Source organism: Bolinopsis microptera, chromosome 7 (assembly GCF_026151205.1).
Source record: "Bolinopsis microptera isolate Bmic1 chromosome 7, MBARI_Bmic_1.0, whole genome shotgun sequence".
Lineage (NCBI taxonomy): Eukaryota > Metazoa > Ctenophora > Tentaculata > Lobata > Bolinopsidae > Bolinopsis > Bolinopsis microptera.
In genome coordinates, this window is record NC_087078.1 from 16337646 (window position 1) to 16360594 (window position 22949).

The window sequence follows — 22949 nt, forward strand, 5'->3', positions numbered from 1 at the left end:
CGTTGTTTGTACTGTCTCTTCAACTGACGTCTTAAACAACTGTAGTTGTTCGTCCTTCTGCACTAGCAACTGGTCCTGCAACCTGACCATCTTTTCCTTGTCTGCTAGTGCTTCCGTCTTGAGGCACTCAACGATTTCCATCATAGCGCTCATCTGACTACTCTGCCGTCGTACGAGGTCTGCTGCTTGCATAACCCAGTTTGCCATATACCTTTTATAGATAGACGGAGACATGAGTATTTCCTGGTCCATATTTCCACGAATTTCGAAATTTTCTAATTTCAGTTCTCTTGCCATCGAAGTGAACCATCTTTCAGTACAGCCCTCTACATCTTCCTTTTCTTCGTAGTTGAAATCCTTGATTTTCTTCTGAGATCAGGTCAAATTCAGACCATCCTCCATGGTGTACTTGTATAATAATGTACAATTACACACGCAAAGGCTAACTACGCGGTAATCAGCGTCTTTAGGGCGCTGATTCTGAATCACCCCACATGACATAGGGTAAAAATGCTTCCACGGAGAGTTATGGGCAAAAAACCGTTTTGGTCACGTGACAGGCTAGTAAAACATGAATTTGATTGTTTAGGGCTCATGGTTAGGGTTAGGGTTGTGGTAAGGGTTATGGTTAGCTTCGGGGTTATGGTTAGGGTTAGGGTTGGGATTAGGGTTTATGCAAAACCGTTTTGTACGGCTGCAAAACCATAAAAACCAAAGTCACGTGAAATTTTTGGGCGAGCGAATTAGTAAGAGCCCAAATTAATACCAAAAATATTAAATAGTTAAATTTTGATATCACAAATAATCCCACGCCTCGCATATTTTACAACCTTTAGGAAAAATCCTATACAATACTTTTGGAATCGAGCGCTTAAGCAAGTTCTGTGCACTTACCGAAAAGGACCGTTTAAGTTGAACAAGGAACATCTACACCGATAGTAAAACAAAGATTTCTGGTAGAATAAAAATAATTTTGTGAGTAACAGGTTATATAGGAAGAGAAGCGACACTTTTTAAAAAGGTAGCTGATAAGGTTACCTCGTCTATGTAATGAAAATACCTGAATAAGGATCCTTAGCCATTTCCCCTGATTAGATGACACTGGGATTCGAACACTTTCTGTGCAGAAGGTGGGGCTTAGGCTATCCATTATCGGTATGAAATTTTTTATCTAGATAAACAGATAAAGATTTAGGTTTTATCTAGATAAAACCGATAAAACCGATAATTTTTCTGCTGAAGGCCAAAGCCAAAATGTTTTCCAAATTTCGCAAAAACTAATTGTCGACTTTTATTACTGTTTACCAGTAATCTTGCTAAAGAACCACTTCCTTTCTTTTGAAAATATTAGAGCATTAGTTTTCTTCTCCGGGGAGCAGAAGTACACAAGTTTTCTTCAAAACAGTAGACCAACGGTTTTCTTCTCCTAAGAACAGTAGTGTACCAGTTCTCTTCAAAACAGTAGACCAACGGTTTTCTTCTCCTGAGAACAGTAACGCACTAGTTATCTTCAAAACAGTAAGTAGACTACCGGTTTTCTTCTCCTGAGAACACTGAACAGTAACGCACTAGTTCTCTTCAAAACAGTAGACCACTGGTTTCCTTCTCCTGAGAACAGTAACGCAATAGTTGTATCACCCTGGATTCTTCTCGACGTATCTTTGTAAAAGGTATATACCTTCTAGTCAATCTCTTGCTACTCCAAGTCCCCTAAGATATCTGATCTAAAGTTCGTGCTAGTTATATATATAGAAAATATATTTTTGTCTGCTTTAATTGATACAAATAAAATTGTTGTTTTCTTAAAAGTTCTCTTCAAAACAGTAGACCACCGGTTTTCTTCTCCTGAGAACAGTAACGCACTAGTTCTCTTCAAAACAGTAGACCACCGGTTTTCTTCTCCTGAGAACAGTAACGCAATAGTTCTCTTCGAAACAGTAGACTACCGGTTTTCTTCTCCTGAGAACAGTAGTGCACCAGTTCTCTTCAAAACAGTAGACCAAGGGTTTCCTTCTCCTGAGAACAGTAGTGCACCAAATACCAATTCTCCTCGAAACAGTAAAGCATTTAAAGTGATTCAGTGAACCGTTTTCTTATCCTGTTGATAACTTGGAGCAACAGATCTAGATTCCTTCTCCTGAAGACAATGTTTCACGCCCAGAACACTTACGGAATTCAATTGAGTGCCCTGCTGGTATTTTTGACTCTTGTTAACAGTAACATGCTCGTTCCCGTCTCCAGCATGGTTGTAAGGTAAAACGCCAGCACCCCCAAGAGAACAATGTCAATAACCTTCTCTAGATTTCTACAGTTCATACAGTTCTACAGTTCCATAGGTATACAAATGTAAATAAACGTCTTAAGCTCACATCTAAGTGAACTACCTCTTCTATCTTACTATATATAAAGCGAGACGATATATATATATCTGTGCCATTTTACTGACACCACGGCATCGACTTTAACGCAACTTTCTGCAAAAACCGTAAAAGATATACAACTGAAACTTTTTTGGCTGGGTCAAATGCTTTAATATCCTCCAAATCAGCATGAAAAAATAAAAAATTGGCCGAGGAATAATGATTTTAGAGCCGAAAATTTGGACCCCCAAGTGGTGTCAAAAACGCCAATTAAATAGGTAATAATTATTTCAGTATTTTGAGTCTTGACACCGTTTAGGGTTATATTTCACGGGTTCCTGCTAGTCATACTAAAAGACGTTTGGGACTGTTTCTTGGATTAATTGGGAAGGCAAAAACACTAATATTTCTTTACAATTTTACGGTATTGTGGCAGTATTTTCGGTAATATCTAGTGAATTTTTATACCGATAAAAATACGTTTTATCTAGATAAACAGATAACTTTTTTTAACGAATTATCGGAGATAATTATCGGTTCCGATTATCGGAGTGGATAGCCTAGTGGGGCTTTAACCACCCTGCTACCCATCCGAAATAACACATGTGTGTAATTTCGCTTCGGTTGACTCAGCCGGATGACCGGTAAACCGTCATTGACGGTTAAATAAGGAGGGACATTGCCAAAATATCAAGAATCTTCTCAAGATACGCCTTCATTACATTTACATTCAAGTAGTGTAAAGAGTCATGAATATATAGAGAAAGCCACGGTTACCCCACTCGTGTTCAGTACTACAAGAAGAATGGCATTGGAGGCATCACAATTCGTGAAGTATCTTGCTGAAAATATCTGCTCCAAACTTGTATAATCTATATATATTTATATATTATATAATATCCTGATAGTAGAGAATACGCTGGTAAAATCTCTACAAAAATTGTGTTTGTAGAGCAAATCGCGCCTTTTCCTTGTACTTTAGTTAAGTTTTTCAAAACGTGTCCCACATTCAACAACACATTCCCCCCTAAGGAGCTGCCCCTTGCACAGCAACCGCCACTGTAATCTCTATGAGGATTGAGGGGTTACAGAGATACCAAATCTTTGCTATCCACTGCAATAAGTTATTTGGACCTTAGCCTCTGTTGGGAGAGGGCCTGGGCCACTTGTTGTGATGTGACTTGAGAGCATGTACATTTAATTGCTACATAATATAAAAAGTACACTTTTATTTTAAGTTGACCGCTTTATATTTTACAAAGGGTTTTATTTTCTACCCTAGTTTAAATAAATTTCTACCGTTTTATTGCAATCATTGTATTGGTTTATTTATTTTTGGGAGTGTCCAGCTATACCATTTGCATTGCTAATATTTTGCTTATATTGTTTGAAATTATTTCTTTCTTTAATATAATTCGATTTCTACAGTGGGAACTTTAGTATGTAAAGCTTCTGATCCTATCATGGACTGCCTGGAATATTCTGATGCTAATGAGCTTTTTAGTGAGCTTGTAAATGATATCAGTGGTGCCTGTGCCATAGGACGAGATGTTCAGGTAAGTTAAGTTTGTCAGAATATTAAAGATACAAGACTGCATTAATTTAATTTGTCTCTGTTTCATTTAAGTTGTGATGAAGTTAATAAGCTTAAATCTCAATCAATCCTTTTCACTATTTGAAACATAAGAAATTCTGTATCGACAATTAAATTAGAATTTAACAGAGTTTATAAATAAATAAATATCAAATTAGTATAACATCGACGGCCCCAACGTTAATGTGGCTCTAGCTATGTGTTGGTTCAGCCGAATTAATTATTATGTTTAATCAAGTTTATTTTTCTCGTTAGTTGTCATCCGGCCAAACATTAAGCAACTTATATTGCAGTACCATTTATCAATTTGTATATCAAAATATGTCATTGTAATTTTGCATGGCTGAAATGTAACGCTTGATTTATTATATATATAATGATTAATTGAATTTTCAAATAAAAAAAATCATGCAAACAGGTTCAGCAGCAGCCAGTACAGGAGACCACAACAGCAAATACAAATGGTGACTCAGATGCCTGGGTATCAGTATTTGTCCCTGTTGCTTCATTACAGAAACACATCACCAAGGCCAACCAGGTAAATTACTTTAATCATAAATAAAATAATCCACAGTAAATCCACTGTAAATCAGGGTTGCAGGAAATTGGGGGTTTGGTGATTGGTCCTAAATTGGTCCTAAATTGGTCATCAAGGCTGGATAAAGCCTGAAATCAACACAAGCAATATTTTTTAAAGTCTTGTGAACACAATCAGTAATATAATAACAGAAATCAGATAAAATTATTGCTGCCTTTGCGTGAAATATTGTAAACCAAGACACAATAATTTTTCAGGTAGATGTCAGTGAGGATGAAGTGATCAGAGAAGCTAGTCGAGAAAAGGTTCTGGAAATGTATGGAACCTCCAAGATCGAAGCCATACCCCTTTCCAACCAGACGGATGGAAGAGATCCGGTTCAAGAACAGAATGGGACAGAACCAAGCCTGTTACCACAAGATTCTGAACCCTCTTCTGGGAGGTTATTTCTTCCTCCAACTCTTAAACGATCAGAAAGACATGCCAATCCTGCAGTGAGTGACTTGCTTGCCATTTCATTGTTTTTCTTGGTAAACCAAAGAGCTATTTTGATAGCTATTTAAAGAAACCGGCCAGGTGGTGTAGTGATAAGAGCAGAAGGCCCGGTTCAAATCCGGTTGGATGCAAGTCGGCCAGTTACTATGATTTGGTACAGCTGTGATTTGGTACAGCTTTGGCTGGTGATACACACTCTCTGGCTCATAGGACTAACCTCCCTACAGCTAGTATAGTGCCTCAGAGTGGCATAGAGTGGCTTAGGGTTACTGAAAAGGAGATAAGCACCTCAGGCCATCCCAACTTGGGGGAGAGACCTACCCTTCTATCTTGTTGTTGTATTTTAAAAGAAATGTTTTTAGATTAAATACTAAGATTACAACTTTCCCAGTTTAGATGCCCTGAGTGTCTAGCAGGATTCACTAGAGCAGACAACCTAAAGAGGCATTTCAAAATCCTTCACGAAGGATCAGAAGCTTACGTCTGTCCGCATTGCAACAAATCTTTTGCGAGGAAAAACACATTGCAGCGCCATGTGGCGTCACAACATACCAGAGAGAAGAAATACGGCTGTGATTATTGTGATAAAACATTTATTTACTCTTTTGAGGTAATTTTTAAAACAGTTTGATACATGAACAAGTTCCACTGTTCTAAAAACCATATGCATATAACTGACAACTTTACCATAAAATACAATCTTCTAAGAGCTTATACCATTCCCAGGTACCAGTGCATGTTCAGAACGTACATAGTGACACCAAAGGTTATGCCTGCACCATGTGTGATACCAAGTTCAAGTGGCCTCGCTCTCTAGAGAGGCATTGTCTTGCTGTACACGAAGGTTTCAAATTCAAGTGCACTGAGTGTGATACCCTTCTTGGCAGGTGAGTCATTAACTATTAAATCGTATTTATAAAAAGTTGGCAAAAATTTGGCATTTATGAATGTCAACTAGCAACGGCTTAACATTTAGCAATACAACCACAAATTAGCTAATAGTCAAATAAAGCAAATACCTGACAACAAATTTGTTACAGAAAAAGTAGCTTATCATCAAAAGATGCACAATCTGAGTTAAACCAGAACTTCCTGTAATAATTTTAACCGGAGATATATATTAAAATTAGCATTAGTCACTAAACTTTGAAAGTGATTTAATGTTTTCAATCATGCGAGAATAAATAATCTCATCTTGTTAATTATACAATCTGAGCTGTTGATTGAACTGTTAATATTTAAATTACAATAGATATAAGATAAGTAAATCAAAGAGCTCATTATTAATGCTTGATAAACTATACTCATATTTCCCAGTTTGGATGCATACAAGAAACATGGAGCTCGCTTCCACCCCACCATGATATTCGCCAACAAGGAAGCTCCGCTGACACGCGATGGAGCCATCACCAACAGCAAGGACTCTCATATATGTCAATACTGTCATTCCGTATTTGCCATTAAAGCAAACCTTGAACGCCACATAGAGAAAATCCACTTTAACCACACAGGAGACATTTTAGAGTGTGAGTGGTGCAGTAATAAGTTCAGATCCCGTGACACATATCAAAGACACGTTAAAAAGTTCCACGTGGCCCAGACAATGGACGTTATGGCCATGGACAGTAGGACCATGCTGGGTTCTTATCATGTTAACAATAGTGAAATGACAGAGATAAGCTTGACAGAGCTGTTATCACACACAGGTAATGATAGTGACCCTCTCCCTTTCCCTGGAGATATTCAGTCATGTGACATCTAACTTCATTGGTGCCAGTACAAATTGAAAACATATATGTCTTTGGGCTCCATTAATTATTTTGATATTAAATATCAATTTGTACAAAGCGTCCTTTGTTTTTATCAATCACTGTGACCAGAATAATTTGGTGTTAAATTACAAGATGATAAGTGGCTGCAATTCTCTGAAATAATGAACATTTCTGTCTTATAATGTTTCATCTGCAATTATGAAACTATAATGCAATTAATGTAACCTCTGCTTTCAATGAACTTGCATATCATTTTTATTGCAGTATATATATGACTTAATTTTCTAAAATTAAACTGTTTTGTTTATATTTATATCTGGCCAGAGATCATGACCTATATAAAGCCATTTGTTTACAGCTTTACAGTATTAAGTTAAAGTATTTGTATTGTACAGAACTGAAATTGAGATCTTATTTCTAGACTGATGAGATTCACCATTTTGTTTTCTTCGTGTTCAAAAACATTATTGTCCCACACACATAATCTTGGTTTTGTAGCAGTATTAGTATTTATTTCTTAATCTACTTTAATTACATTCAAGTTTTACTAATTATATAAGACGCTATTTATTGTATCAAATTCATAAGTTAAGTTTATTTTAAGATATTATAATAATTATCATTCCTATTGTTGCTCTGGAAATTAAACTTTTAATTCACCGTAAGATGACAGCTCTAACTCTCTAAGATAGAGGTATTCAAATAAAACAATCAACAAGTTCTTTATTAAATAGGATGTGCATATTAAATCCCTGCAATCCTACTAAAAATATATTCATTCTCCTATCTTCAGGTATGTAGAACAAGTTACGAATCAATTGTTGCAACAATTGTTGTACTCATATGGAGAAAGTGGTTAATTCTGTACTAGCTAAATTTGAAGAAGTGGACATGGAGTTTGATCACATGAAAGTCGAAGTGAAGAAAGAGGAAGAAGATTCGAGAAGCAGGACTGGGGGTTTTGTATGTCCGACATGTGGCGAACAAATTATCAGTGAAAACTATTTCATTGAACATGTCAGGAAGTTTCATCATAATGCTAAATCCCCAAAACGGGAATTGGAGGATAAATTTTCGAAAGAATCTACTGAAGTTTCTAGAAATGAAAACAATAACTCTAGATTTGAAGATGGTAATTTTGTTGAACATGGTTATGATAAGTTTAAAAAAGATGTGAAGACAGAAGAGGGGGAATCTCAGGATAACAATATGGAGTTTCTTTGTCCTGATTGTGGTGACACATGTTTGGGAGAAAGCACATTTATTGAACATATCATCAGGGAGCACCAAATTGACTATGATTCTCAAGAAATAACAATTAATAAACCTCTAAGTAATTCTGATGCCAACATAGGCTTAAATTCATCCTCTGAGGATTTAAATGCTCATAAAATTGAGAAAAAATCTCATCTCTCCAGTCATCCAAGACAGCATACAAAGGAGAAACCGTTCAAATGTCCTGATTGTTCATATTCAACTGCTCAAAAATCATCCCTCAATGCTCATCGGAAAACACACACAGGAGAAAAACCGTTTAAATGTCCGGATTGTTCTTTTGCAGCTGCCCTAAAATCAAAACTTAAAAACCATCTCAAAGCTCACACAGGAGAGAAACCGTTTAAATGTCCAGATTGTTCTTATGCAGCTGCAGTAAAATCATCCCTTAAAGATCATCTCAAGACTCACACAGGAGTGAGACCGTTCAAATGTCCGGATTGTTCTTATACAGCTGCTCTGAAATCAAGTCTTATAACGCACCTCAGAACCCATACAGGGGAGAAACCGTTCAAATGTCCGGATTGTTCTTTTGCAGCTGCTCAAAGATCAACCCTCAATGGTCATCGGAAAGCACACACAGGAGAGAAACCGTTTAAATGTCCGGATTGTTCGTATTCAGCTGCTCGAAAATCAAACCTTATAACGCACCTCAGAACCCATACAGGGGAGAAACCGTTCAAATGTCCGGATTGTTCTTTTGCAGCTGCTCAAAGATCAACCCTCAATGGTCATCGGAAAGCACACACAGGAGAGAAACCGTTTAAATGTCCGGATTGTTCGTATTCAGCTGCTCGAAAATCAAACCTTAAATACCATCTCAAGACTCACACAGGTGAAAAACTGTTTAAATGTCCGGATTGTTCTTTTGCAGCTGCCCTAAAATCGAACCTTAAAGATCATCTCAAGAGTCACACAGCAGAGAGACCGTTCAAATGTCCGAATTGTTCTTATGCAGCTGTAGTAAAATCAAATCTTATGAAGCACCTCAAAACCCATACATGGGAGAAACCGTTTAAATGTCCAGATTGTTCTTTTGCAGCTGCCCTAAAATCGAACCTTAAAGACCATCTCAAGACTCACACAGGAGAGAAACCGTTCAAATGTCCGGATTGTTCATATGCTGCTTCTAGAAAACATATTCTGAAGGTTCATCAGAAAACTCACCAAAATTGAATGTATTATGACAGGCATCATGTAGCCTCCAGGCTCGACAAACCCCGACAAACCCCGACATATCCTTCAACAAACCCCGACAGACCCCGACAAACCCCGACAAACCCTGACAAACCCCGACAGACCCCGACAAACCCCGACAAACCCTGACAAACCCCGACATATCCCGACAAACCCTGACAAACCCCGACAAACCCCGACAAACCCTGACATATCCCGACAAACCCTGACAAACCCTGACATATCCCGACAAACCCTGACAAACCCCGACAGACCCCGACAAACCCTGACGAACCCCGACAGACCCCGACAAACCCTGACAAACCCCGACAAATCCCGACAAACCCTGACAAACCCCGACAAACCCTGACAGACCCTGACAAACCCCGACAGACCCCGACTATCCCGACAAACCCTGACAAACCCCGACAAACCCCGACATATCCCGACAAACCCCGACATACCCCGACAAACCCTGACAAACCCCGACAAAACCCCGACGTGTCGAGATGTGTCGTATCATGTCGGGCCCACCGGCTACATGATGCCTTATGACGTATTCACAGATTTTAACATTTTATTGCCAAATTTTCACAATTTATAAAATCCTCATTTATGTTGGACAAACATTTATGTTGGTCTAACATAAATGAGGATTTTATAAAGACACCATTAATTACATCCAACAATGTTGGATGTAATTAATGGTGTCTCATCATATGGAATAAACAATAGTTTTGACTATTTCTACACTCCAGCTCTGAGCTCTGTGATAACAATAAGATGTTTCGGAATTCGGAGTCTTAACTATAACAACAGGGTCCTGGCCCCTGGCCCTGTGTATAAGTGCATTTCTGACCAAACAAAAAAACAAAGTAATCTGCGAACTTTTTATTTACACTTTATTAGAAGAAGTATAGAACTGCCTCCCTTACTTTTGACACTACTATGACCAACCTGTTGTCATTTTACTCTAAAATGGTTCTACACTTCTTCAAATTTTTACCCTGTTCATGTTAGTAATTGTACATAATTCTGACGAAATGTCTAAGTGGGTATCTATGTAATTTTGGTAATAATTTAATGGTTACGTTCATGCCCACAGTTCAATGTTTTAACCCACCATACCAATATACGGTATACCATACTTTATACTCATTATCTTATTATTTATATACTATATGTTTTGATTCTTAGTCCTTAGAAGGGCACTCTATTAACAGTTTTTGACTGATTTGAATGTCCTGCACAGCAGATCGAAGCATTTTTAAATTATCGTATTGCTGTGTAAATGATCGTATTGCTGTGTAAATTTGACTCTAATTCTAATTCTAATTCTACTGCAGTACACGACTTTATTTTTTAGAATTGAACAGATTTGTTTATATTTAAATCAGGAGTATCTGAGTAGAGATCATGATCATTAAGCTGGATATGTTTACAGTTTTAAGCATTTTCATTGTGCCGCTTTTTCAGGACCTGTTTTTTTGACATCATAACTGCAAATAACGTTTAGATCTTAATGCTTGATAGATGATGCTAGATAGATGATGATTGATGCTAGATACATAATCTTTGTTTTGTAGCAGTATTTGTATTTATTTCTTATCTGCTTTAACAACATTCAAGTTTTACTAATTATATAAGACGCTATTTATTGTATCAAATTCATAAGTTAAGTTTATTTTCATATTTACATTATCATTCTTATTGTTGCTCTGGAAAGTAAACTTTTAATTCAGCGTAAGATGACAGCTCTAATTCTCTAAGATAGAGGTGTTCAAATAAAACAATCAACAACTTTATTAAATAGGATGTGCATATTAAATCCCTGCAATCCTGCTAAAAATATATTCATTCAGATCCTATCTTCAGGTATGTAGAACAAGTTACGGATCAATTGTTGTACTCGTTATGGAGAAAGTGGATAATTCTGTACTAGCTAAAGTTGAAAAAGTGGACATGGAATTTGATCACATGAAAGTCGAAGTGAAGAAGTTTCATCATAACGCTAAATCCCCAAAACGGGAATTGGAGGATAAATTCTCGAAAGAATCTACGAAAGTTTCTAGAAATGAAAACAATAACTCTAGATTTGAAGATGGTAATTTTGTTGAACATGGTTATGATAAGTTTAAAAAAGAGATGAAGACAGAAGAGGGGGAATCTCAGGACAACAATATGGAGTTTCTTTGTCCTGATTGTGGTGAGACATGTTTGGGAGAAAACACATTTATTGAACATATTATCAGGGAGCACCAAATTGACTATGATTCTCAAGAAATAACAATTAATAAACCTCAAAGTAGTTCTGATGCCAACATAGTCTTAAATTCATCCTCTGGGGATTTAAATGCTCATAAAATTGAGAAAAAATGTCATCTCTCCAGTCATCTGAGACAGCATACAAGGGAGAAACCGTTCAAATGTCCTGATTGTTCATATTCAACTGATCATAAATCATCCCTCAATGCTCATCGGAAAACTCACACAGGAGAAAAACGGTTCAAATGTCCAGATTGTTTGTATTCAGCTGCTCGAAAATCATCCCTCAATATTCATCGGAAAACACACACAGGAGAAAAACCGTTTAAATGTCCGCATTGTTCTTATGCAGCTGCAGAAAAATCGACCCTTAAAAAACATCTCAAGACTCACACAGGAGAGAAACCGTTCAAATGTCCGGATTGTTCGTATTCAGCCGCTCAAAAATCAAACATTAAAGTCCATCTCAAGACTCACACAGGAGAGAAACCTTTCAAATGTCCGGATTGTTCTTTTGCAGCTGCAGCAAAATTGACCCTTAAAAAACATCTCAAAACTCACACAGGAGAAAAACCGTTCAAATGTCCGGATTGTTTATATGTTGCTTCTAGAAAAGACACTCTGAAGGTTCATCAGAAAACTAACATTGTTGGATGTAATTAATGGTGTCTCATCATATGGAATAAACAATAGTTTTGACTATTTCTACACTCCAGCTCTGTGACAGCAATAATATGTTTCGGAGTCTTAGCTAAAACATCAGGGTCCCCTGTGTATAAGTGCATTTCTGACCAAACAAAGTAATTTATTAACTTTTTATTTAAACTTTATTAAAAGAAGTATAGAACTGTATGCCTCTCTTACTTTTAACACTACTATGACCAACCTGTTGTCATTTACTCTAAAATGGTTCTATACTTCTTCAAATTGTTACGTACCCTGTTAATAATTGTACATAATTCTGACGAAACGTCAAAGTGGGTATCTATGTAATTTTCGTAATAATTTAATGGTTACCTTCATGCCCACAGTTCAAGTTCAGTTATGGTGACCCACCATACCAATATACCATACTTTATACTCATTATCTTATTATTTATATACTATATGTTTTGAGTCTTAGTCCTTAGAAGGGCACTCTATTAACAGTTTTTGACTGATTTGAATGTCCTGCACAGCAGATCGAAGCATCTTTAAATTATTTACTATTTTGATTGTATTGCTGTGTAAATTTGAATATAATTCTAATTCTAATTCTACTGCAGTACACGACTTTATTTTTAGAGTTGAACAGATTTGTTTATATTAAAATTGGGGGTATCTGAGTAGAGATCATGATCATTAAGCTGAATATGTTTACAGTTTTTTAAAGTATTTTTATTGTGCCGCTTTTTCAGGGCATGATTTTTTGACATCATAACTGCAATTAACGTTTAGATCTTAATTCTAGATAGATGATGCTAGATGCATAATCTTGGTTTTGTAGCAGTATTTGTATTTATTTCTTATGATCTACTTTAATAACATTCAAGTTTTACTAATTATATAAGACGCTATTTATTGTATCAAATTCATAAGTTAAATTTATTTTAAGATATTATAATAATTATCATTCCTATTGTTGCTCTGGAAATTAAAGTTTTAATTCACCGTAAGATGACAGCTTCAACTCTCTAAGATAGATGTGTTCAAATAAAACAATCAACACCTTTATTAAATAAGATGTGCTTATTAAATCCCTGCGATCCCACTAATATATAATATACTAAAATATATTTATTCTCTTATCTTCAGGTATGTAGAACTAGTTACAAATCAATTGTTGTACTCATTATGGAGAAAGTGGATAATTCTGTACTAGCTAAAGTCGAAGAAGTGGACATGGAATTTGATAGTTACATGAAAGTCGAAGTGAAGAAAGAGGAAGAAGATTCGAGAAGCAGGACTGGAGGCTTTGTATGTCCGACATGTGGCGAACAAATTATCAGTGAAAACTATTTCATTGAACATGTCAGGAAGTTTCATCATAACGCTAAATGCCCAAAACGGGAATTGGAGGATAAATTCTCGAAAGAGTCCACTGAAGTTTCTAGAAATGAAAACAATAACTCTAGATTTGAAGATGGTAATTTTGTTGAACATGATTATGTTAAGTTTAAAAAAGAGGTGAAGACAGAAGAGGGGGAATCTCAGGACAACAATATGGAGTTTCTTTGTCCTGATTGTGGTGACACATGTTTGGGAGAAAACACATTTATTGAACATATTATCAGGGAGCACCAAATTGACTATGATTCTCAAGAAATAACAATTAATAATCCTCAAAGTAGTTCTGATGCCAACATAGTCATAAATTCAACCTCTGGAGATTTAAATGCTCATAAAATTGAGAAAAATTCTCATCCCTCCAGTCATCTGAGACAGCATACAGGAGAAAAACCGTTTAAATGTCCGGATTGTTCTTATGCAACTGCAGTAAAATCAAATCTTATGAACCACCTCAAGACTCACACAGGAGAGAAACCGTTTAAATGTCCGGATTGTTCTTATGCAGCTGCAATAAAATCAAATCTTATGAAGCACCTCAGAACCCATACAGGAGAAAAACCGTTTAAATGTCCGGATTGTTCTTATGCAACTGCAGTAAAATCAAATCTTATGAACCACCTCAAGACTCACACAGGAGAAAAACCGTTTAAATGTCCGGATTGTTCTTATGCAGCTGCAGTAAAATCAACTCTTATGAAGCACCTCAGAACCCATACAAAGGAGAAACCGTTTAAATGTCCGGATTATTCTTTTGCAGCTGCCCTAAATTCAAACCTTAAAAATCATCTCAAAACTCACACAGGAGAAAAACTGTTTGAATGTCCGGATTGTTCTTTTGCAGCTGCCCTAAAATCAAACCTTAAAAACCATCTCAAAACTCACACAGGAGAGAAACCGTTTAAATGTCCGGATTGTTCTTATACAGCTGCTCTGAAATCAAGTCTTATAAAGCACCTCAGAACCCATACAGGGGAGAAACCGTTTAAATGTCCGGATTGTTCTTATACAGCTGCTCTGAAATCAAGTTTTATAAAGCACCTCAGAACCCATACAAAGGAGAAACCGTTTAAATGTCCTGATTGTTCATATTCAACTGCTCGTAAATCATCCCTCAATGCTCATCGGAAAACACACACAGGAGAAAAACCGTTTAAATGTCCAGATTGTTCTTATGCAGCTGCTCAAAAATCGAACCTTAAAGACCATCTCAAGACTCACACAGGAGAAAAACCGTTCAAATGTCCGGATTGTTTATACACTGCTTCTAGAAAAGACACTCTGAAGTTTCATCAGAAAACTCACCAAAATTGAATGTATCCACAGATTTAAACTTTAAACTGCCAAATTTTCACAATTTATAAAATCCTCATTTATGTTGGTCCAACATAAATGAGGATTTTATAAAGACACCATTAATTACATCCAACATTGTTGGATGTAATTAATGGTGTCTCATCATATGGAATAAACAATAGTTTTGTCTATTTCTACACTCCAGCTCTGAGCTCTGTGATAACAATAAGATGTTTCAGAGTCTTTGCTAAAATAGCAGGGTCCCCTGGCCCTGTGTATAAGTGCATTTCTGACCAAACATTTAAGTAATTCACAAACTTTTTATTTAAACTTTATTAAAAGAAGTATAAAACTGTATGCCTCCCTTACTTTTGACACTACCATGACCAACCTGTTGTCATTTTACTCCAAAATGGTTCTATACTTCTTCAAATTTTTACCCTGTTAATAATTGTACATAATTCTGACGAAATGTCAAAGTGGGTATCTATGTAATTTTCGTAATAATTTAATGGTTACCTTCATGCCCACAGTTCAATGTTTTAACCCACCATACCAATATACCATACTTTATATACTCATTATCTTATTATCTATATACTATTATATGTTTTGATTCTTAGTCCTTAGAAGAGCACTCTATTAACTTCTTAACAGTTTTTGACTGATTTTTGACTGTCCTGCACAGCAGATCGAAGCATCTTTAAATTATTTACTACTTTGATTGTATTGCTGTGTAAATTTGACTCTAATTTTAATTATAATTCTACTGCAGTCTTTATTTTTTAGAATTGAACAGATTTGTTTAATATTTAAATCAGGGGTATCTGAGTAGGGATCATGATCATTAAGCTGGATATGTTAACAGTTTTAAGTATTTTCATTGTGCCGCTTTTTCAGGACCTGTTTTTTTGACATCATAACTGCAAATAACGTTTAGATCTTAATGCTTGATAGATGATGCTAGATACATAATCTTGGTTTTGTAGCAATATTTGTGTTTATTTCTTAGATCTACTTTAATAACATTCAAGTTTTACTAATTATATAAGACGCTATACTATTTATTGTATCAAACTCATAAGTTAAGTTTATTTTAAGATATTATAACAATTCTTGAATTCTTATTGTTGCTCTGGAAATTAAACTTAAATTTCACCGTAAGATGACAGCTCTAACTCTCTAAGATAGATGTGTTCAAATAAAACAATCAACACCTTTATTAAATATGATGTGCATATTAAATCCCTGCAATCCTGCTAAAAATATATTCATTCTCCTATCTTCAGGTATGTAGAACAAGTTACGAATCAATTGTTGTATTCATTATGGACAAAGTGGATAATTCTGTACTAGCTAAAGTCGAAGAAGTGGACATGGAATTTGATCACATGAAAGTCGAAGTGAAGAAAGAGGAAGGAGATTCGAGAAGCAGGACTGGAGGCTTTGTATGTCCGACATGTGGCGAACAAATTATCAGTGAAAACTATTTCATTGAACATGTCAGGAAGTTTCATCATAACGCTAAATCCCCAAAACGGGAATTGGAGGATAAATTCTCGAAAGAATCTACTGAAGTTTCTAGAAATGAAAACAATAACTCTAGATTTGAAGATGGTAATTTTGTTGAACATGATTATGATAACTTTAAAAAAGAGGTGAAGACAGAAGAGGGGGAACCTCAGGACAACAATATGGAGATTCTTTGTCCTGATTGTGGTGACACATGTTTGGGAGAAAACACATTTATTGAACATATTATCAGGGAGCACCAAATTGACTATGATTCTCAAGAAATAACAATTAATAAACCTCAAAGTAGTTCTGATGCGAACATAAATTCATCCTCTGGGGATTTAAATGCTCATAAAATTGAGAAAAAATCTCATCTCTCCAGTCATCTGAGACAGCATACAAGGGAGAAACCGTTCAAATGTCCTGATTGTTCATATTCAACTGCTCGTAAATCATCCCTCAATGCTCATCGGAAAACACACACAGGAGAAAAACCGTTTAAATGTCCAGATTGTTCTTATGCAGTTGCTTATAATTCGAACCTTAAAGACCATCTCAAGACTCACACAGGAGAAAAACCGTTCAAATGTCCGGATTGTTTATACGCTGCTTCTAGAAAAGACACTCTGAAGTTTCATCAGAAAACTCACCAAAATGGAATGTATTCACAGATTTTAACTTTAAACTGCCAAATTTTCACAATTTATAAAATCCTCATTTATGTTGGTCCAACATAAATGAGGATTTTATAAAGACACCATTAATTACATCCAACATTGTTGGATGTAATTAATGGTGTCTCATCATATGGACACGTTCATAAAAAGGTGGCACTAGAGATTGATTTTTCACTGCCAAAATTGTGTGAAGCATTTTAAAATACTTGTATCTCAAGAAGTATGCTATGAAAGTTAACCAAATTTTAATATGTGGTCCAAAAAGAGTCAAATGTCACATAATAAAGTCATTAATCTCTTTATATCTGTTAATTGTGCAGATATGAGCCAGAAATCACAAAATATTCATTTCTTGCACCTCTAATGATGAATTTACATTCTGTGAGTGTGTCCTGCTTCTCAATGTGATTATTGAACCTTTTTGAGATAGTTGAGTGTTAAAAGTGCAAAGAGTCACCGGTTAAATGTGGAGTTATGATGCAATTATCACACACAGGGTTAATTCTGACTAAGTGTTTTAGAATGATGAATGTGATATGAATATCAACGGAATGATTGTAACAATGAACTCTATCAATCACAATTATATCATGCTAACTAATATTTAGAGAATTTAGATGGTTAAAAGTGCCATAATGAGTCAAAAATCACATAAATGAGCATGTATTGAAATTATGCTGTATCAGGGGAATGTATCACTTTTTGGCTCTATATCAGGTTGGTATTCATAGCAAATCTGCAGTAATTTGTTGTGACACTTGTTTATGGTCATGGAGAAGTTCGTTATTAGAGTAATAGTGGAATCAATAATCACAAAACACAGATTTTAAACTGAGTAAACTAGGCAAGTACTTTTACTACTCAAGCCATGATAATTTTGTCTCCATAATGTGACAAATGAATCAATCAGTAACGTATAATACTTAATTGAATTTTTGAAATGTGATTATCGATTCATTACCTTCCCTTTCAAAATGTCATTACAACTTGAACATTACATATGATTCAATTGTCACACTTTAAAGAAAATTACATATTTGGTAGCTAGATTTATGTGATTTTTGAATCATTTAAGCACCCAGATCAAAAATTATCGCTCAAAGGCCTTCAATATGGTATAAGCTTAGACATGGATTCAAAAATCACATAATAAGAATCATAGAATGGATATAAATTGTCATATCGTGCACTTAATTTAAGGATTACTATAGTGTGACTTAATAGCGCACCTTTAACGAAAATGTGACTTTTGAATCATATTAACTGGTTTTAATACTATTTAATACTATTTTGTACCCTAAAAAATGATAGAAAGCCAATAAAAACGTTAGATGATTCAATAATCACTGCTCAAAATAGGCTCATTTCCAACGTTTAAGTTGTGATTTTTGACTCATGTTGGCACCAATAACAATTTCAGATAAGACATTCCATTCCTTACATGCATTATAGTCACCATATCAATTTTGGGTTCTTTGTGAATATTACTTTTCAGATTATCTAGTGTTGATTCATCTTGCATTTCTAATTGTGTGACTTTTGACTCATTGGCACACAAATAACGATAACTCCTGTGATATAAGCACTAGAGACTCCGTGATTTTAGGATCATGAAATTTAATCGAATTTCTAAAGGTATAGATAGACATATCAACCAACAAAGAGCAATGACTATTTTTAAAACGCATTTAAAAAAATCAATCTCTAGTGCCACCTTTTTTTGAACGTGTCCATATGGAGTAAACAATAGTTTTGACTATTTCTACACTCCAGCTCTGAGCTCTGTGATAACAATAAAATGTTTCAGAGTCTTAGCTATAACAACAGGGTCCCCTGGCCCTGTGTATAAGTGCATTTCTGACCAAACAAAAAAACAAAGTAATCTGCGAACTTTTTATTTACACTTTATTAGAAGAAGTATAGAACTGCCTCCCTTACTTTTGACACTACTATGACCAACCTGTTGTCATTTTACTCTAAAATGGTTCTATACTTATCCAAATTTTGACCCTGTAAATAATTGTACATAACTCTGACGAAATGGCAAAATGGTTATCTATGTAATTTTCGTAATAACTGCTTGAAAATCATGCCTCAAAGTTCACCAGAAAACTCATTTAGGAGAAAACCTGTTCAAACCTCTATTGGTAGTTCATTTATTTTTATACCTTTTTAGTGTAATTGTCATTTTTATTGCATGTAACGTCTCTGACTTATGTTTTTTGACACGAAACTTTTAACGGCATTATTATTAGTTTAACAACAATTCATTACAAATTTGTTTACTAAAACATACACTCCATGATTAGGATGAATATTCTAACTCATCTAAGTGCTGACGACAGCATCCTTCTCAACAGCGACCACCACGACATAGCCTCCCACCAGGACGTCATCTCTCATGACGTCATCAATCCACTCGTGACGTCATCAAACCCACGTGACATCATAAACCCTCTTGTGACCACCTCACAGCAGCTACTGAGCCACCAAATGCAGCGGCCCCTCCTCGACTCAATGTCTCAGAACATGACGTCTAGCATGTCCTGTGAGCGGCGAGCAGCCGAGCTGTCCTCCTACAACAGTAACAACCCTGCCACTGACGATGAGAGAGTGGTGCAGGCTATTTTAATATCTCACGATGGTCCACAGAGTTTCCCTCAGTTTAAAGATAATCAGCATCAACAACTTGGTTTGTGAAATACATTAAAATTCAACAAAATAGTTAGAAAATTAAGAAATTCCTTTCATCACCAAAATACAGAATATTTAAAACCTTTTCGGCTTAAATTGAAAAAATAACTCACAATTTTTGTAAACTTTTCAATCGTGTTTTCCTTGAAGACCAAAATTTCGCTGTAAGAGTTGCCTTGATAGTTGATAGTCAAAACCTCACCAGGATCGCCGTATGTGAAGATTACTGAACGGGACGGAAAGTTCGACTCGTGGGTAGTTTTACCACTGCGTGAGTTCCAGGAGATATATCAGAACAGTATCGACCTTGTGAGGAGACATTTGTTCGGAGCTCCTCTTTCTCACAAAGAGTATGTTAGATATGTTAGATATGTTAAATACCTTACGAGACATATTTATATGGTACGAAATTTGGGGATTTTTGGAAAAAATGGGAAAAAATCCCCATATTTTCGTATTGAATTTCTGAAATTTCGTACTGAATTACTGTATTTCTGAAAAAAAATCCCCATATTTTCGTTCCCCCATAATTTCGATCCCCGCTAATTATGATCCACATAAATATGTCTTGTAAGGTATGTTAGAACTTTTACACTTTAGTTTTAAGTGTTTGTTTGACACTCTGATGCAGCTTTTTGGTATAATATGCTCTGAAAGATATAAACGAAACATGTACATGTAATAAACAAATACTGGGAAATACTGTATAGGTCCTTATAACTTACTTTTTCTACTAACTTGTACATACATTCACGTTGCTAAACACGACGACTTTACTAAAAGGGTACGCTTAACACGACGACTTTACTAAAAAGGTACGCTTAACACGACGACTTTACTAAAAGGGTACGCTTAACACGACGACTTTACTAAAAAGGTACGCTTAACACGACGACTTTACTAAAAAGGTACGCTTAACACGACGACTTTACTAAAAGGGTACGCTTAACACGACGACTTTACTAAAAAGGTACGCTTAACACGACGACTTTACTAAAAGGGTACGTTAATAACACGACGACTAAATAAGACCACATATTACAGCAGCAGTGTACCGGGAGTGTTCCCATGTGAAGATTGTGGATATGTGTATAACAAGGAGTATAACTTACAACGACACCGCAAGGAGAAACATGCCATCATTGTCAAACGGGTCAAGGTAAGATTATGATATATAAAATATTACCTAGGTCGAAACTTTTTCGGCTCGTTCCGTTTTACACAGACGTTTGCATTGGAAGAGTTTTGTTCGGGTTCTGTTACTTTGTTAGTGTAAAAATAATCATCAATGAGGAACCACAGCATAAGCACTGTCAAAAATATCACCTTTTTAAATATGTTATGATTTTTCACTGATAAGTTGATAAAATGATAGATGAACCGTCTTTTCCTCCCCCAGTGTCCGTATTGTGGCAAGTTCTACATCAGAGAAGACAATTTATTGCGGCATGTGAGGAATGTACACAATCAAGATGAGCGTTGTGTTTGTATCCACTGCGGCGCTGACTTCTACAGATACGCCAGCCTAAAGCGCCACATACTGGTTCCACATAATTATTATAATTATAATAATTATGTAGATAATTGCAATTGTTTGAATCAGCAATATTAGTATTTTCATGTCGTTTTAGTTTAAAAGTTTAAACAGTTAACGCTCTCGACTTGAATTTAATCAAGTTTGTACAATATGTTCTTTCTCATTGTCAACACAATTTGCTTGCAGACGAAACACAAAGATTCGAAAGTTCACAAGTGTAACTTGTGTCCCAAGTCTTTTGCTTTTAAATGGGAGCTGAAGATACACAATCAGAACGCGCACGTCGTTGACCCTGGTTACACAGTGAGTCACTCGATATCTGCGATTTAAAACATTGATATAACGACGTTAATATAACGACATTGATATCACAACTTCATTTCCATATTATAATAGATATATTCTAGAAGTACATAACTCGCATTCTCATCACATTTGTTCCTAATTATTGTCTGAAATAACTTTAAAGATTACATTCCAAGCAACACACAATAACTTCAGTGTGAGTTGTGTAACAAGAATTACAAACGTCCCCAATCGCTCGCTGAACACAAGAAATTCTACCACGAAGGTCAGCGCGTGATCTGTAAGATAGACAACTGTAACGAACTGTTCAACACCATGGCAAACTTCAAGCGCCACAAGCGCGAGATGCACATGTCAGGTGATATAACTATGAAGCGCGGCCCCGCACAGAGTGAGGAGAGGTTTAAGTCGTACCAGATAGTTCCGGTGGAGAGTCTGGGGGTGGTGCGGTGCTGCGAGTGCGGGTTACCGTGCCACGGTCGCTCCGAACTCCAGAAACATTACAAAAAGGAGCATAAGAACTGTGCTGTGGATGGCACGGTAACGCGGCAGAAACCGCGCAAAACAGCAGACATCATGTACAAGTGTAACCAATGTCACACTACTTTTAAGGAAATGACAAGTTACGAGAGTCACATCGCCAAGTTCCACTCGAGTGCCTCTCCGGAGTTGTCAGTTCAGTTTCCGTTTGGGAAGGGCTCTGTTTCTTGTTGTGATGGTGCCTGTGATAACACCGGACTGGATTTAAGTGTGACGTCACAGTTGTTAGCCATTCAGGATTGTGTGCCTTCTTCTAGTAATAATCATAATCTTTTATAACATCGGGAATGTACAATGTTACAATGTAGTCCTGTAAACCCCGATTTACCGCAGTGTTTGAGGGAAGGAAACTGCCGGAGTAAGTCGAGGTTTGTGGTATAGCAATAGAATATTTTGTAACCAATGTCAACGTTATCTTGTTGAAAACAATTTAAAGTAATTTAAATATTTTATTTGAAATTTCAAGTGTCAGTATTTCAGTTTGGATCTTCAACCTCTTTTGTATACGCTTATTATTTATTTACATTTTCTCAGTTCATGGTTTTTTGACAGTAGGTTTATACAGCAAATTTATAAAGAAACATTTGCAAAATTTCCTGTTTATGAATTAGAATGTATTATAACAGAATAGCTAATGTTTAAAAAGCTCGACAAAATTTAGTTCCATAATTGCCCTAATTGTAATTTTATTTATATGATGTAATACTTATTTTTAAGAATAAAAAATGACATTTGTTTTCAATTAAAATGGGACTTGGTATTTCTACCATGCCATGCAGAGTCAGAAGAACAAAATATACGCTAGTAAATTGTTGCTCAAATAATTTATTTGCCAGCCAATTCAAATCATCTGTCTCCACGCT

The 22949-nt window shown here is 35.8% G+C and overlaps 5 protein-coding genes across 5 annotated transcripts; all 5 read left to right on the forward strand.

The window, feature by feature from the left end:
- Window positions 1-3779: 3779 nt before the first annotated feature.
- Window positions 3780-7194, forward strand: LOC134818070 (GDNF-inducible zinc finger protein 1-like). Its single transcript, XM_063827484.1, has 6 exons — window positions 3780-3916; window positions 4373-4492; window positions 4750-4986; window positions 5379-5597; window positions 5714-5874; window positions 6305-7194. Exons 1-6 carry the CDS (start codon window positions 3824-3826, stop codon window positions 6747-6749), a joined length of 1275 nt encoding a protein of 424 aa, XP_063683554.1. The 5' UTR covers window positions 3780-3823; the 3' UTR covers window positions 6750-7194.
- A 408-nt stretch (window positions 7195-7602) lies between these two features.
- On the forward strand, window positions 7603-9211 carry LOC134818026 (gastrula zinc finger protein XlCGF57.1-like). Its single transcript, XM_063827436.1, has one exon. The coding sequence runs from the start codon at window positions 7603-7605 to the stop codon at window positions 9208-9210; it is 1608 nt and encodes a 535-aa protein (XP_063683506.1). The 3' UTR covers window position 9211.
- A 4059-nt stretch (window positions 9212-13270) lies between these two features.
- Window positions 13271-15830, forward strand: LOC134818920 (gastrula zinc finger protein XlCGF57.1-like). Its single transcript, XM_063828636.1, has one exon. The coding sequence runs from the start codon at window positions 13309-13311 to the stop codon at window positions 14833-14835; it is 1527 nt and encodes a 508-aa protein (XP_063684706.1). The 5' UTR covers window positions 13271-13308; the 3' UTR covers window positions 14836-15830.
- Window positions 15831-15930: 100 nt separating this feature from the next.
- On the forward strand, window positions 15931-17209 carry LOC134818921 (zinc finger and SCAN domain-containing protein 2-like). Its single transcript, XM_063828637.1, has one exon. It carries the CDS (start codon window positions 16146-16148, stop codon window positions 17067-17069), a length of 924 nt encoding a protein of 307 aa, XP_063684707.1. The 5' UTR covers window positions 15931-16145; the 3' UTR covers window positions 17070-17209.
- A 2109-nt stretch (window positions 17210-19318) lies between these two features.
- LOC134818922 (zinc finger protein 680-like) lies at window positions 19319-22920 on the forward strand. Its single transcript, XM_063828638.1, has 6 exons — window positions 19319-19701; window positions 19909-20053; window positions 20748-20862; window positions 21103-21246; window positions 21427-21543; window positions 21742-22920. The coding sequence occupies exons 1-6, from the start codon at window positions 19320-19322 to the stop codon at window positions 22363-22365; spliced, it is 1527 nt and encodes a 508-aa protein (XP_063684708.1). The 5' UTR covers window position 19319; the 3' UTR covers window positions 22366-22920.
- Window positions 22921-22949: the final 29 nt, after the last annotated feature.